The following is a 13,138-nucleotide window of genomic DNA, read 5'->3' as shown; positions in this document are numbered from 1 at the left end:
CTCTTCCCTTTTACTTATCAGTTTTTAAAATAACAAGTTGGTTGCCTAAAGTTCTCTAACATATTATTATTATAAATCTGTGGATTTAAACATGTCTGTTATATTTCAATTCACTGTAGTTTTTGTCTTTGTTGATGGTCAAATGTCTTTTTTTTTCATCCAGTGGAAGCCTCTTTAAGTTGGCTTCTGAATCCTTTTGACACAACCCTGGTTATCTACAAAGGATCTTTAATTTTATTCAGTGCTTTTATTATTATTTGTAATAGTGGTATTGTTCCTTTGAAATTACTTTTTTTAAATATGATAGGATACAGCAAGTAACTGTGTTATATTGTTAGATTCTCAGTGTAAGAGAAATGAAATATAAATATAAATGCAATTAAGAAAATAAAATACTAATTCTAAAATAAATTTGAAATATAAATATGAACTCATGATTTTTACTCTATCATCTATTAATCATATACCAACATCTTCTTCTGTCTCTTGAATGGCCTAGAAACAATGTTATCTCAACAATAATGAGTTCTCACAGTGCCTAGATATTCTTTCTAATTTCCAATAAATTCTTGGAGAATCAACAAATTTCAGGTCTGAGGCAGAATGGTACAAAGTAAACCTGGCATACCTCATGCCAGAAATCATGGAAGCTTTCTCATTTTGGAGGTATGTCAAAAGGACTCAGGAGCCACTCCAGTAGAGATTGTGAAAATTTGAATATTAGACAAAATCATGAAAGAAAGTAACTAGAGAAAATAATGGTTTTAAAATAAAATATTGTCCAATCACATCAAATCTATAAAAATCCATGTATCTATAATGATACTAAAAAAAAAAGAAAGAAATAGTCCTTTGTTGCCACCTTAAACCAGCTCTTTTCTTTGTAAATTGGCAATTAAACATAAAAATAGTTTAACGTTTTCTTGCCTTTCCAGGAGAAGCTTTCTTTCAAATTCGCCTATTATTAGCTCCAGTTAATGAGAGAAAGCATTATTTTTACAAAAGAAGGCTACCCAATACGTGTAGAAAGAACAATAGAGTTAGAAAACCACCCTTTTATAACACATAAAATGATGGATAATAGGCAATAATTATCAGTTGTGTTAAAATCATTAGAAAAATGGTTAACAAAGATTTCTGGAATTCATACAATGCTAAAATAACACCGCTAGATTCCTTTCTGGCCCCAAGGGAAAAACTAACTACTGCGGAGGAATCAGTCTTTTTCCTTTTATCCAATGGTCACTCTATCATCACTGACTGTAAATAATCAGATCCTATGCATCCCCTGATATGCTGCAAAGAGAATTTGCAACATTTATGCAAATGCTTGAGTTCAATCTAGCCTTGAACTCTCAATTCCAGTTTATTGGAAATGCGAGAAATAGGGGACAAACTGTATTGTCACCATAAGGAAGCAATCAGAAATATCCAGAAGGCGAAACATTTGACAGGACAATGGGCCTTGACTTTTTCATACAGAAGGGTGAAGAAAAGAAATGATTAATCTGGATTTAAAGCTCAAAGACAAAACAACCAGGTCCTGGAATGGATCTTTGCTTTGAAAAAATAATTGTATAGACTTTTGAAGGGCAATGGAGGACATTTGATTATGAACTAGATATTAGACTTACAGAATTATTATTCATTTTGTTAGTCGTGATAATCTTATTTGAGTTATGTATAAAGTATCCCGTTTTTAAAAGATTTATGCTGGAATATTTGACAGTAGAATGTCACGATGTGTGTAATTGATTCAAATACTTAAGAATATGAAAGTAAGAAGTAACGTGTGTATATGCTGATGGGAATGCGATGGAAATCATGCTGTTGAGAGGGAAGATTCTTTAGGAGGGAGGGGAAAATTGGTAGAGAGATGTCCTTGAATAGGCAAAAGGGCATGAGACCTAGAGCAGAAGTGGAAGGATCAGTCATAGGTAGGAGTACGGAAAGTTCATTTTCAAAAACAGGTGAGAATACAGAGAACACAGATGTTGGTAGGAGAGGAAATGTGGTGGTGACAGTCTGGAATTTCACTTCTGATTGCTTTGTTTTGTTCAAGAAAATAGGTAAGGTCAACAGCTGAGTTTGAGATGAAGAAGGTTTCAAGAAAGGAGAAGCTGTGAAGCCATCAGCAAGGACAGTGGTTTAGTGGTCCTAGGGCAGTGGCTCTCAAATTTCAGTGCCCGTCAGAATCACCTGGAGGCTTGTTGAAACACAGACTGAGCACCTCCCCAGAATTTCTGATTCAGTAGTTCTGGGATGGGGCCTGAGAAGTTGCATTTCTAACAAGCTCCCAGGTGATGCTGATGCAGCTAGTCTGGGGGCCGCATTTTGAAAATCACTGTGCTTTTATACAACTATAGTGCCCCCTAGAGGTTAGTGGTCATGCATTTCAATGAGAACAGTTATGGTGGAATATTTTTCTCCAGGTAAGTTCAGCTGCACAGGAATAGCTGAAAAAGAGGCAGAGAGTTGAATGAACCAGAGATTATGACAAGATCATCACAGATTTAGCTCCTTTTTACCATTCTGGACTTGGTTCAACAGCACCTTCCCTGACCATTTAATCTATCTTCCTCTTCCTCACCATCTTCTACTTAAACAGTATTTTTTTTTTCTCACAGAACTTTTTATTATCTGGGATTGTATCTATATTTGTTGTGTTGTTCGTTTTTGAGTGTTTCCGCTAGAGTTTATGCATAGTAAAAGAGGAATATTGATATTTTTGTTGTTGTTTACTGCTATGTTCCTAAAACCTAGAACAGTACCTGGATGTCATAGGTGCTCAATAAATATTTATTGATAAAAAACAAGAAAGGAAAAAAGGAAGGAAGGGGAAGAGAGAGAGAGAGGAAAAACAAATTACCACAAAAGAAACTAAATCATGGTATTAGTTTTGACTATAAAGAGAAAAATATTTACATAATTATAAAAACATAAACACAGTTCGTTAAAATTAATATAAATACATTGGTAAGATGAGAAGGGGAGGCTAGTTGCTCACCACCCCATTTCCTTTTCCTGAAGATTATGTTTTTCAAATCCCCTGTTTGGATCATGACTGGGTTATGGTCATTGATCTTGGTCAGTAAAGATGTACGCCGCTTCCATGTCTGGACATAAAACATCCCATACAATTCTCCATTCTTTTTCTCTCTCTCTCTCTCTCTCTCTCTGTCTCTCTCTCTCTCTCTCACCTCATTAGTGTCTTGGGTGCAGAGGATCTAGTAATGGCCTCTGGAAGGCCCTAGGGGACAATGGAGACATAAGATGAAAGAAACGTGGGTTCCAGAGTCACAGCTTTGAGGACAACAGTGTGGAGGCCTGCTCCCAAACACTGGACTTTGGGTGAGTTCAGAATAAATTTTTATTGTGTCGAGCCACTGAAATTCTAAGGCTATTTTTATTATGGCAAAAATGTCAAAAATGGATTCATTAGGAATTATTAGTGTATCGGTCAGGGTCCAATCAGAAGAAAGAAATCACACATTAGTCTGAACATGGAAAATTAATATAAGGAATGATCAACTATAATAGAGAAAAGAGAATTCTAAAGAATACTACCATGATGAGGGAGAGAATCTGAATTCTGGAATAATTGTTCAGTTTACTAATTTGCTTTAAAGTGGTATTCATTTTGTTATTTATTCCACCTATAGAGTGTTTTTAAATAAATATTTCCATTTGCAAGATATCTAATTGGTTCTTTGTAATACATAAGAATTCAAAATAACATATACATCAATTAAAATAAAATTGACTCCAGGAGGGATCCGAGCTTCCACTCCAACCTGGAGGCAAAACGGCAGAAAAAGTGAAGAAATGCTAGTTGGCATTGTGCTTGACAGCCCTTAGTGTCAGTAGTATGAAGTAGTGTGGAGCTGAACTTGCACATTCACCCAGTGGCAACAAGGCCATGTAGTTGGTGCTCTATTTTCACTGGGGTGGCATCAGCAGGGCCCGGAAGGTAGCTATATACACACACCACCTGTACCTTCATGCTACACCTAAACACAGTGTGTGCTAAAAAGAACAAAGGTAAAATAAGACCCAGAGTCTCACAACATAATACCCAAAATGTTCAGTAAACAAGAGAACATCATTCATCATACCAACAACCACGGCAATCGCAAACTTGAATGAGAAAAGACAATCATCAGGTGCCAACACTAAGATTACTCAGATGCTGGAATTATCCGATAAGGATTTTTTAAACAGCCATTACAAAAATTGCTTGAATGAGCCATTATAAACATTATATACCTATTAGTATAGCTAAAATTTAAAAGAATTTAGAACAACTAGAAGTCCTATCCAGTGATGGTAGGAATATAAAATGGTATAGCTAGTTAGAACAGTATGACAGTTTCTTAAAAAGTTAAACAAATACCGACCATATGATCTAGCCATTCTACTTTAAGGTATTTTATTTACTCAAGAGAAATGAAAGCATATACCCTAAAAAGACTTATGTACAAATATTCGTAGTGACTCTATAGCTAAAAATTGGAAACAACCCACATGTCCATTGACAGATGAATGGATAAACAAACAATGGTATAAACAGCAATAAATAGGGAATGAACTATTGCCACATTTAGAAATATAGTTGAATCTCAATATAATTATGTTGAGTGAAAGGAGCCACACACGAAAAAGAATACACATGGCTCCATTTATATATAAGTTTTAGCTAATGCAAACTAAGCTAAAAAGACAGATAGCTGATGTGTGGTGGCCTGGGGAGGGAGATGGGTAAAAGGAAGGGATTAGCAAGGGCCACCAGAAAAGCTTTCTGGGTGGTAGATATGTTAATTATCTTATTTGTAGAGATTGTTTTCCTGATGTTCATATATGTTATAATTTATCATATTGCAGACTTTAAATATGTGCTGTTTATGATTTGTCAGTTACACCTCAATAAACTGTTTAAAGTAAAGGGGAACCTCAAATTAAGCCGAGTAATTGAGAGTGACAACATGGCAAATTTCTAAACTTTGCAGGAAGACGGGAATGTATCTGCACTATCCATCTGAGGTTGGGGGTAATATGTGGACTGTCCTCAAAAACATGGCAAGAGAGTGCCACAATTAGCCTATTGCTAATTTTATAGTCAAGTTCACAGAGTGAGCCCATTCCAACAGGCATTCAAGCTAGCTTCCCTGTTCTACCTTCCTACTCCTCAGGTATCTTCAAGACTTATAATAACTTTGTACTAGGCACTGGCTGCATGGACATAATTTTATTTAAAGTAATCACTATAGATGCTAAGTGTTTTTCTTTTCTAAATGGGAGGTTATTAACAAGTCCTGTGATAATTTTGTTTTCTATTAATCTTGACTATTTAGAAAAATGGTACACATGGAAGATTTGGGATTGGATTAATTTAACTTTGGAAGGGCTGAGAAAATGACACACAATCAGCAGAACTCACTCAGGTTTTAGGTGCTAAGAGAACCACAACTCTACCAGGACACAGCAGCAAGGCAAAGAGACAGGGGGAGGGGAAAGGGGAGGAGAAAGAAATTGAGGTGAGTGGGGGACAAAAGCTTGAACTTTGTCTTTCACATGTTAATTTAACTTAAAGATTAAATCAGGATTTTATTTAGAAATTAAATGGGGGAATGTTTTTGTATTATCAGAAATTATATTATATGAAAGATTTTTTATAATGCTGTCATCTCATAACTTCTGATAAACTAAATTGGAAAGGAAGCTTGGTGGTAATAATTACATCCTCTGAGCTCTGATTCTTTTGCTCACTTGCCCTTGGAAAATTCTCAACGTACTGCCCCAACCTCTCCAACAAAGGAATCTTGTCTCTCAAAGCACCGCCCTGTTCGCCTCTTCCTTCATGAGACTCCAGGTATCCTGCCCTCTCCCCTCACCGCCACTCACAGGGCACAGTGTGCAGCAGATACTCCCACCACTGCCGAAGCGTGGAGTCTCCCATCATGTGGACAATGCGGCCAGCCAGGCAGCCCAGGATGTTATCCACAGTAGAGAAGGAGCGGCTAGAGCAGGACAGCGAGTGCCACACGTCTCGGTGGTAGAAGCCAGAGGGCTTTACAGACGGGAGCCCAGGACGGCATGGGCGTCGTGGGAGCAGGGCTATAAGAAAGGGAAAAATAGAACAGAGCTAACATTTATAAATTACAAAATGCCAGGCACTCTTCTATGCGCTTTACATGCATTATTTCATTTACTCTTTTACAAAAATCCATGAAGTACTAGTCTTATCTCCATTTACAAGTGGAGACACCGAGGCCCTGAATTGTTTAAGCAATTTACCTGTGATCAAGAATAGTGACTGGCAGAGATAACATTTTAAACCAAGAAGTCTGACTTTACAGCCCATATTATTAACCACTATGCTATACTGCCCTGGCAGTGGGGCTGGGGCTAAATTCCCAGTCAAGGAATAAAAGGAATAAAATCCTTCTAAGTCTATTAGCTCACCCCGACCCCCAGTATATGCCAGCCCCACTCACCCAGGTTGCTGTTCTCTAGGGCTCCCATTCTGATCTGGATTGGAGAAATGCCCCGAGGGAGCACCTTGTCTGTCACTTTCCTGGGGAAACACTAAGAGTGAACTTGAGGGAAGATGACCAGGTAAAGGCTGGAGTCCAGTATGAGCATATGATGTTTGATTTGTAATTTCTAATCTGCCTAAATCCAAAAAGAGTTTGAGGTATTTATAATACAATTAGCACATTTATAATTTGAGGCGAATACAATAAAGAGTCAGGGGAGTGGTTCCATAGTGAAGTGGTTAGCACGTCTGCTTTGCACACAGAAGGTCCTGGGTTTGCACCGCAGGCGGAGCCACAGACCATACCCCTGGTGTCGCCGCCCCTCCTTCCCCCCACCTCTTGCTGTGCGCCGAGTGCACCTAGGGAGTGCCAGGCACCAGGCCCGGGTGCACGCCACGATTGTGTGGGAGGGGACGCCCCACCTGCAGAGATCCAGTTCTTAAGGGGAAACAGCAACATCCATGAGTCAGGGGTGGAAGCGGAGGAAGGGGGAATTAGAAAAAAAAAGTCAGGAAAAATGATGAAAGAGAAAATCTTGTCAAGAACCTGGACCTCTGCGATCAACCCACTCTTTGGTTCTCAGTTTACTAAAAGTCCAGGTAGTAAAAGAACATCGAAACTAGACTGTGTAGTTCTTTCTCCTTCTCTGATAAAGGAGAGTACACAAGCATGCCAGGAAAGACAAACTTTTCCTGGCACTAAATTCTGGAAGGATATGGAACAGAATAATTTTTTGAACATAAAAACTCAGATAATGGGGAACATAACCCCCTCTTCCTTAAGTGTGGCTGTACACAGAGATATCCAAATGACACAGTGTGGAAGGAGAGGGTGCGGGGAGTAGATTTACAGTAGAGAAACCTAACAAACATTTCCCCAGCCAGGTGACTAGGTGAACATCAACATTCATAAATCATGTTGATAGTATGTATCCTTGATATGATGTGATGAAAATGTAAACTTTCTCTGTGATATTCCTCCCTCAAGCCCATAACACCTCTCTAATCATTAAGAAAAACATAAGACAAGTTTCAATAGAGAGGAATACTACGGTATAATTAACCAATACTCCTCAAATTGTCAAAGTCACCAAAAACAGGAAAAGTATGAGAAACTATCTCAGCCAAGAAAAGCCTTAGGAGACATGACAACTAGATGTAATAAGGTATTCTGGATGAGTTCCTGGAACAGAAAAAGGACATTAGGTTAAAACTAAAGAAATCTCAATAAACTACGGACTTTACCTAATAATAATGTATCAATACTGGTTCATGAATTTTAAGAAATATAGCATATTAATATAAGATGTTAATAATAGGAGAAATTGTGGAGAAAAGCAGATGTGAGAACTCTGTACAATCTGCTCAATTTTATAAATCTAAAACTGTTCTAAACCATAAAGTCTAGTAATAAAAAAAATTCCAATAATTTCACACAATGATATTTAGCTAAAAGAAATGAAAATATTTGCCTACAAAAGTTTTATAACTCAATATTGACATCAGCTTTAATTATAATAGCCAAAACCTGGAAACGACCCAAATGTTCATCAAGAGGTGAATGGATAAACACACTTGGAATATATCTATAATAATGGAACACCATTCATCAATAAAAAGGACCAAAAAAAGAGGAAAATTACTCATCGATGAATCTCAAAAACATTTTACTGAGCAAAAGAAGCCAGATACAAGTTCAAACTATATGATTCAATTTTTATGCAATTCTAAAAAAGGCAAAACTAATATATACTTTCAGAAAGCAAATCAGTGTTTGCCTAGGGCTAGAGGTAGGTGAGGGAAACTGTAAAGGGACATAAGGAAATCTTTAGAGGTGGTGGAAATGTTCTTTATTTTGAATGTGGTGGCAGTTACACAGGTACACCCATTTATCAAAACTCATTGACCCACACATTTGAAACAAATACATTTCACTGTATGTAGATTATGCACCAACAAAGTAGATTAAAAAAATTTTTTAGCAAAACAAAAAACTGAGACAATAGAATTGTGAGCTACTGAGTAAGCTGAAATTAAATAAACAGCTATTAAGAATAAATATTTGTGGCCTGAATGTGTCAACTGCTATCTCTAAAAATTGATGAGCTCCAGTTCCAGTGAGGCTGGAAATGCTATTGGACATTCTTTTTGTGTGTTTCCACCCAGATGTCTCTCCCATTCCTCAAAGCTGAGATTGGATGCTTACCTCATCTTTTTCCCTTCACTTCCCAGGGCAAGGGAGAGAGGGGCAGGGGCAACACCTCTAAATTTACAGGAACTCTCTCAACATTAACTCCCTAACCAGAAAATAAATCATCCTCTGCACCCATCCTTACTTCCTGCTTGCCCCACTCAGGAGAAGAGGTACCCTAATGCTACCTCTTTCTGCATCTTTTAGACTGTGCCACTTTTCTTTTTTTTTTGTACCATCCTTAACTACCCTTGAGATTTTTTTTTCCAGAATATAAACATAATTACATCTGCTCCATTGAATAAATTGTAGCTCTTCCTGTAGCTACAATTTGGTCAGGTTCCTTTCTTCATAGGACAACCTCTTGAAAGATTCATCTGCCGGTCTTATCTGTCGTACTTTCCCACCTCCTATGCACATTTTTAAAGTTACTTTACTGAGTACCCAACAGCTGGCTTTACAGGATCTTAACATTTTCCAAGTTTGAATTAAATCAATCTTTAGATAGAAATAGATCAACAGTTATAATAAAAAATAGCATTAAGACCAAATGTTGGAGAGGATGCAGAGAAACTGGACCTCTCAGGCATTGCTGGTAGGAATGTAAAATGGTACGGGCACTCTGGAAAATTGTTTGGCAATTTCTTATAAAACATCCACTAACTGCACAACCCAGCAATTGCACACAGGCACTTATTCCAGAGAAATGAAAACTTATGTTCATGTAAAAACCTATGTATGGGATGGCTGAAAGATGGCGGACTAGATAAAAGCAGGGTTTGCCTTCTCCCAGGTCTGCATTGAAATTACAACTAAATTATACAAGAATCAACGTGGAGAATCACCTGAAGTCCAGCTGATCAAAACACATACGTCTGATAACATAAAGGACCACATAAAAGCCAGACCGAGGGGAAAAATTGCGAATCGGGCTGGACCTGCAGCCGCGGGCGGTAGAGGATTACTAGGAGAGAGCGAGGGTGTAGAGGCTACCCTGAAAGAGATGGGGGTCCTGGCCTCATTCAGAGGCTCCCCAGCCCAGGGTCCTAGCCCAGGGAAGAGGAGATTCCAATAACTCCAACCGAAAAAAAAACAAAGGAGATTCTGGCTATCTGGGTGAGACAGAAGAAGACAAATCTCTGGACACCTCTTTAAAGGGCTCATGCACAGGCTCTCTGACTTACGGACACTCGCCTGGGACACCGGTGGTGGGTCGGAGGCTCATGCAAGATTTTTATGGATAAATACTGCATTTCCTGGCACCAGAACGAGGTCTGAACAGGCAGCCATCACTGTGCCTTAGTCGGGCACCCCTATGCACCAGCTTGTCTGGGCAGACCCCTCCCAAATGGCCCAGTAGAAAGTGCTTGCTGGCTTGAGGAGATCAGCCCACTCTACCTAACCTGCAGATTGCCTGGGGCTTTCTTGCTGGATGGCTACCACACCCTGCACTGATTAGGAGCCAAACATTCACAGCTGGCAGCCAACTCTGTGAGCCTGCATTTCAGAGACAGTTTCAGGCAGATTACTGCTGCCAACACAAACTTGGGTGGATCACAGGGATCTGTGGGACTGCCCCAGACAGCAGTTTGTCTCCAAGTGATCTGTGACTACTGTGGGAACGTGCAGATGCAGAAATTTCAGAAAACCGAGGCTATTGGCCTGGCGGCCCTTGACTCCCTGAGCTCTTGCGCCATCTAATACACAAAACACCCTCCGCACGTTGATAGGCAGCTGCCCCTGCCCTGGGGAGGTGCATTCAGGCCAGAGGTAGGCAGCAGGGAGCCACAGAGACCGCTGGCATATAAACCGACACTGCAGTGGCAGGGGGAAATTTACTCAATAGACCCAGAAGACTCCCTGGGTCCCTGCACCACCCACCATGAATGTCACCCAGAGATTCTTCCAGTTTCAGAGACTTATGGGCAACTGACAGGCAGTGTCAGGCCCTGAGGAGCACTGGTCCCTCTGCTAAACTGCCCTAGGTCAGGGACGAGGGATAACCAGATTGCTGCCTACAGCATTGCCTCTTCTACTTACCCATAGATCCAGCATAGGCAACAACCGTCTATGGATCGCTTTGTAGCTCCCACCAGGTAGCCCTGAGCAATCAAAAGCAGTGGCTGACCTTGGCCTACTGGGGAGCCCCTCCCAAGGGGCCACAAAACCAATGCATCCGGAGGCTGGCACTAGACCACAATGGAGCAAATCTTGACTAGCTCCATTAGCGGTACACATAAGGGGTGGTTGCAACAAGCACATAAGCCTGCTAGGGCAAATCCGCTCAGTGGGATTAGCCCCTACACAGCCATTCTTACCCTGTGGGTGCAGCCAATTCCCACAGTCAGCCTTAGCGTTAATCCCATCCACTGATGTGTTAACAACAATAAAGGCTTGGCAACAATAGAAGATCACATACTACCCACACAAAGATCATGTCCAGAGCCCCCAGAATAGGGGATCAAGGAAGAAATCAAATGACTCAAAATCTATGGGACACAGCAAAAGCAGTCCTAAGAGGGAAATTCATAGCAATACAGGCTTACTTCAAGAAACAAGAAAAAGCTCAAATAAACAATGTGATCTTACATTTAAAAGAACTAGAAAAAGAACAGCAAACAAAGCTCAAAGTGAATAGAAGGAAGGAAATAATAAAGATCAGAGTGGAAATAAACGAAATAGGGTTTAGAAAAACAATATAACAGATTAATGAAACCAAGGACTGGTTCTTTGAAAAGATAAACGAAATTGACAGACCCTTAACCAGACTCATCAAGGAAAAAAGAGAGAGGACTCAAATAAATAAAATCAGAAATGAAAAAGGAGAAATAACTACAGACTCCACAGAAACACAAGGATCACAAGAAAATACTACAAGCAATTATATGCCAACAAATTGGACAATTCTGGAAGAAACATACAATCTCCCAAGAAGAAACAGAAAACCTGAACTGACTGATTACCACCAATGAAATAGAACCAATAATCAAAAACTTCTCAAGAAACAAAAGTCCTGGATCGGATGGCTACAAAGGTGAATTTTACCAGACATTCAAAGAAGAATTAACATCTATTCTTCTCAAACTATTCCAAAAAATTCAAGAAGAGGGAAGGCTCTCTAATTTTTTTTATGAAGCCACCATTATTTTGATTCCAAAACCAAAGACATTACAAAAAAAGAAAACTATAGGCTGATATCTCTTATGAACATTGATGCAAAAATCCTCAACAAAATATTAGCAAACCGAATTCAGCAATACATTAAAAATATCATACACTATAATGAAATTGGATTTATTCCTGGGATGCAAGATTGGTACGATATCAACAAATCAATTAATGTGATACACTACATTAACAAATCAAAAGATAAAAAACCATATGATCACATCAGTAGATGCAGAAAAAGCGTTTGACAAAATCCAGCATCCATTTATGATAAAAACTCTCAGCAAAGTGGGAATAGAGGGAACATACCTCAACAAAATAAAGGCCATATATGACAAACCTACAGCTAACATCATACTCAATGGGGAAAGGCTAAAAGCGTTTTCCTTACGATCAGGAACAAGGATATCCACTTTCACCACTCCTCTTCAACATTATATTGGAAGTTTTAGCCACAGCAATAAGGCAAGAAAGAGAAATAAAAGGTATCCAAATTGGAAAGGAAGAAGTAAAACTCTCGCTATTTGCTGACGATATAATACTATATATAAAGAACCCTAAAGATTCCACCAAAAAACTGTTAGAACTGATCAATGAATTCAGTAAAGTAGCAGGTTACAAAATAAATATTCAGAAGTCAGTGGCATTTTTATATACCAATGTTGAATTTTTGGAAAGAGAAATTTAGAAAACAATCCCATTTACAACTGCATCTAAAACTATAAAATATCTGGGAATCAAATTAACCAAGGAGGTAAAAGATCTGTTCTTAGAAAATTATAAGTCATTGAAAAAATAAATTGAAGAAGATACAAATAAATGGAAGCATATACCGTGCTCATGGGTAGGAAGAACCAACATCATTAAAATGGCCACACTACCCAAAACGATCTATAGATTCAATGCAATCACTATCAAAACACCAATGGCATTTTTCAGAGAGCTAGAACAAATAACCCTAAAATTTATATGGAACCATAAAAGACCCTCAATAGCCACGCAATCTTGAGAAAAAAGAACAAAGTTGGAGGTAGCATGCAACCTAATATTAAACTATACTACAAGGCTACAGTAATCAAAACAGCATGATACTGACATAAAAAAAGATACACTGATCAATGGAACAGAATAGAGAGCCCAGAAATAAATCCACACCTATATGCTCACTTAATATATGACAAAGGAGATAAGAATATATACAATGGGGTAAAGACAGTCTCTTCAATAAATGGTGTTGAGAAAAT

The 13,138-nt window shown here is 38.7% G+C and overlaps 1 protein-coding gene across 1 annotated transcript in view; it reads right to left on the bottom strand.

Annotated features, from left to right (window-relative positions):
• LOC102890097 (NXPE family member 3) overlaps nucleotides 1–13,138 on the bottom strand; it is a 29,303-nt gene that overhangs the window by 6,794 nt on the left and 9,371 nt on the right. The window contains exons 3-4 of the mRNA XM_006918636.1: nucleotides 6,495–6,574; nucleotides 5,902–6,114 (exon numbers count right to left, since the gene is read on the bottom strand). Of these exons, the coding sequence (XP_006918698.1) occupies nucleotides 5,902–6,114; nucleotides 6,495–6,574 (293 nt within the window). The remainder of the gene's footprint in view (nucleotides 1–5,901; nucleotides 6,115–6,494; nucleotides 6,575–13,138) is intronic.

Source organism: Pteropus alecto, unplaced genomic scaffold (genome assembly GCF_000325575.1).
Source record: "Pteropus alecto unplaced genomic scaffold, ASM32557v1 scaffold68, whole genome shotgun sequence".
Taxonomy (NCBI): Eukaryota; Metazoa; Chordata; class Mammalia; order Chiroptera; family Pteropodidae; genus Pteropus; species Pteropus alecto.
This window is presented reverse-complemented; position numbering and strand designations above follow the sequence as displayed.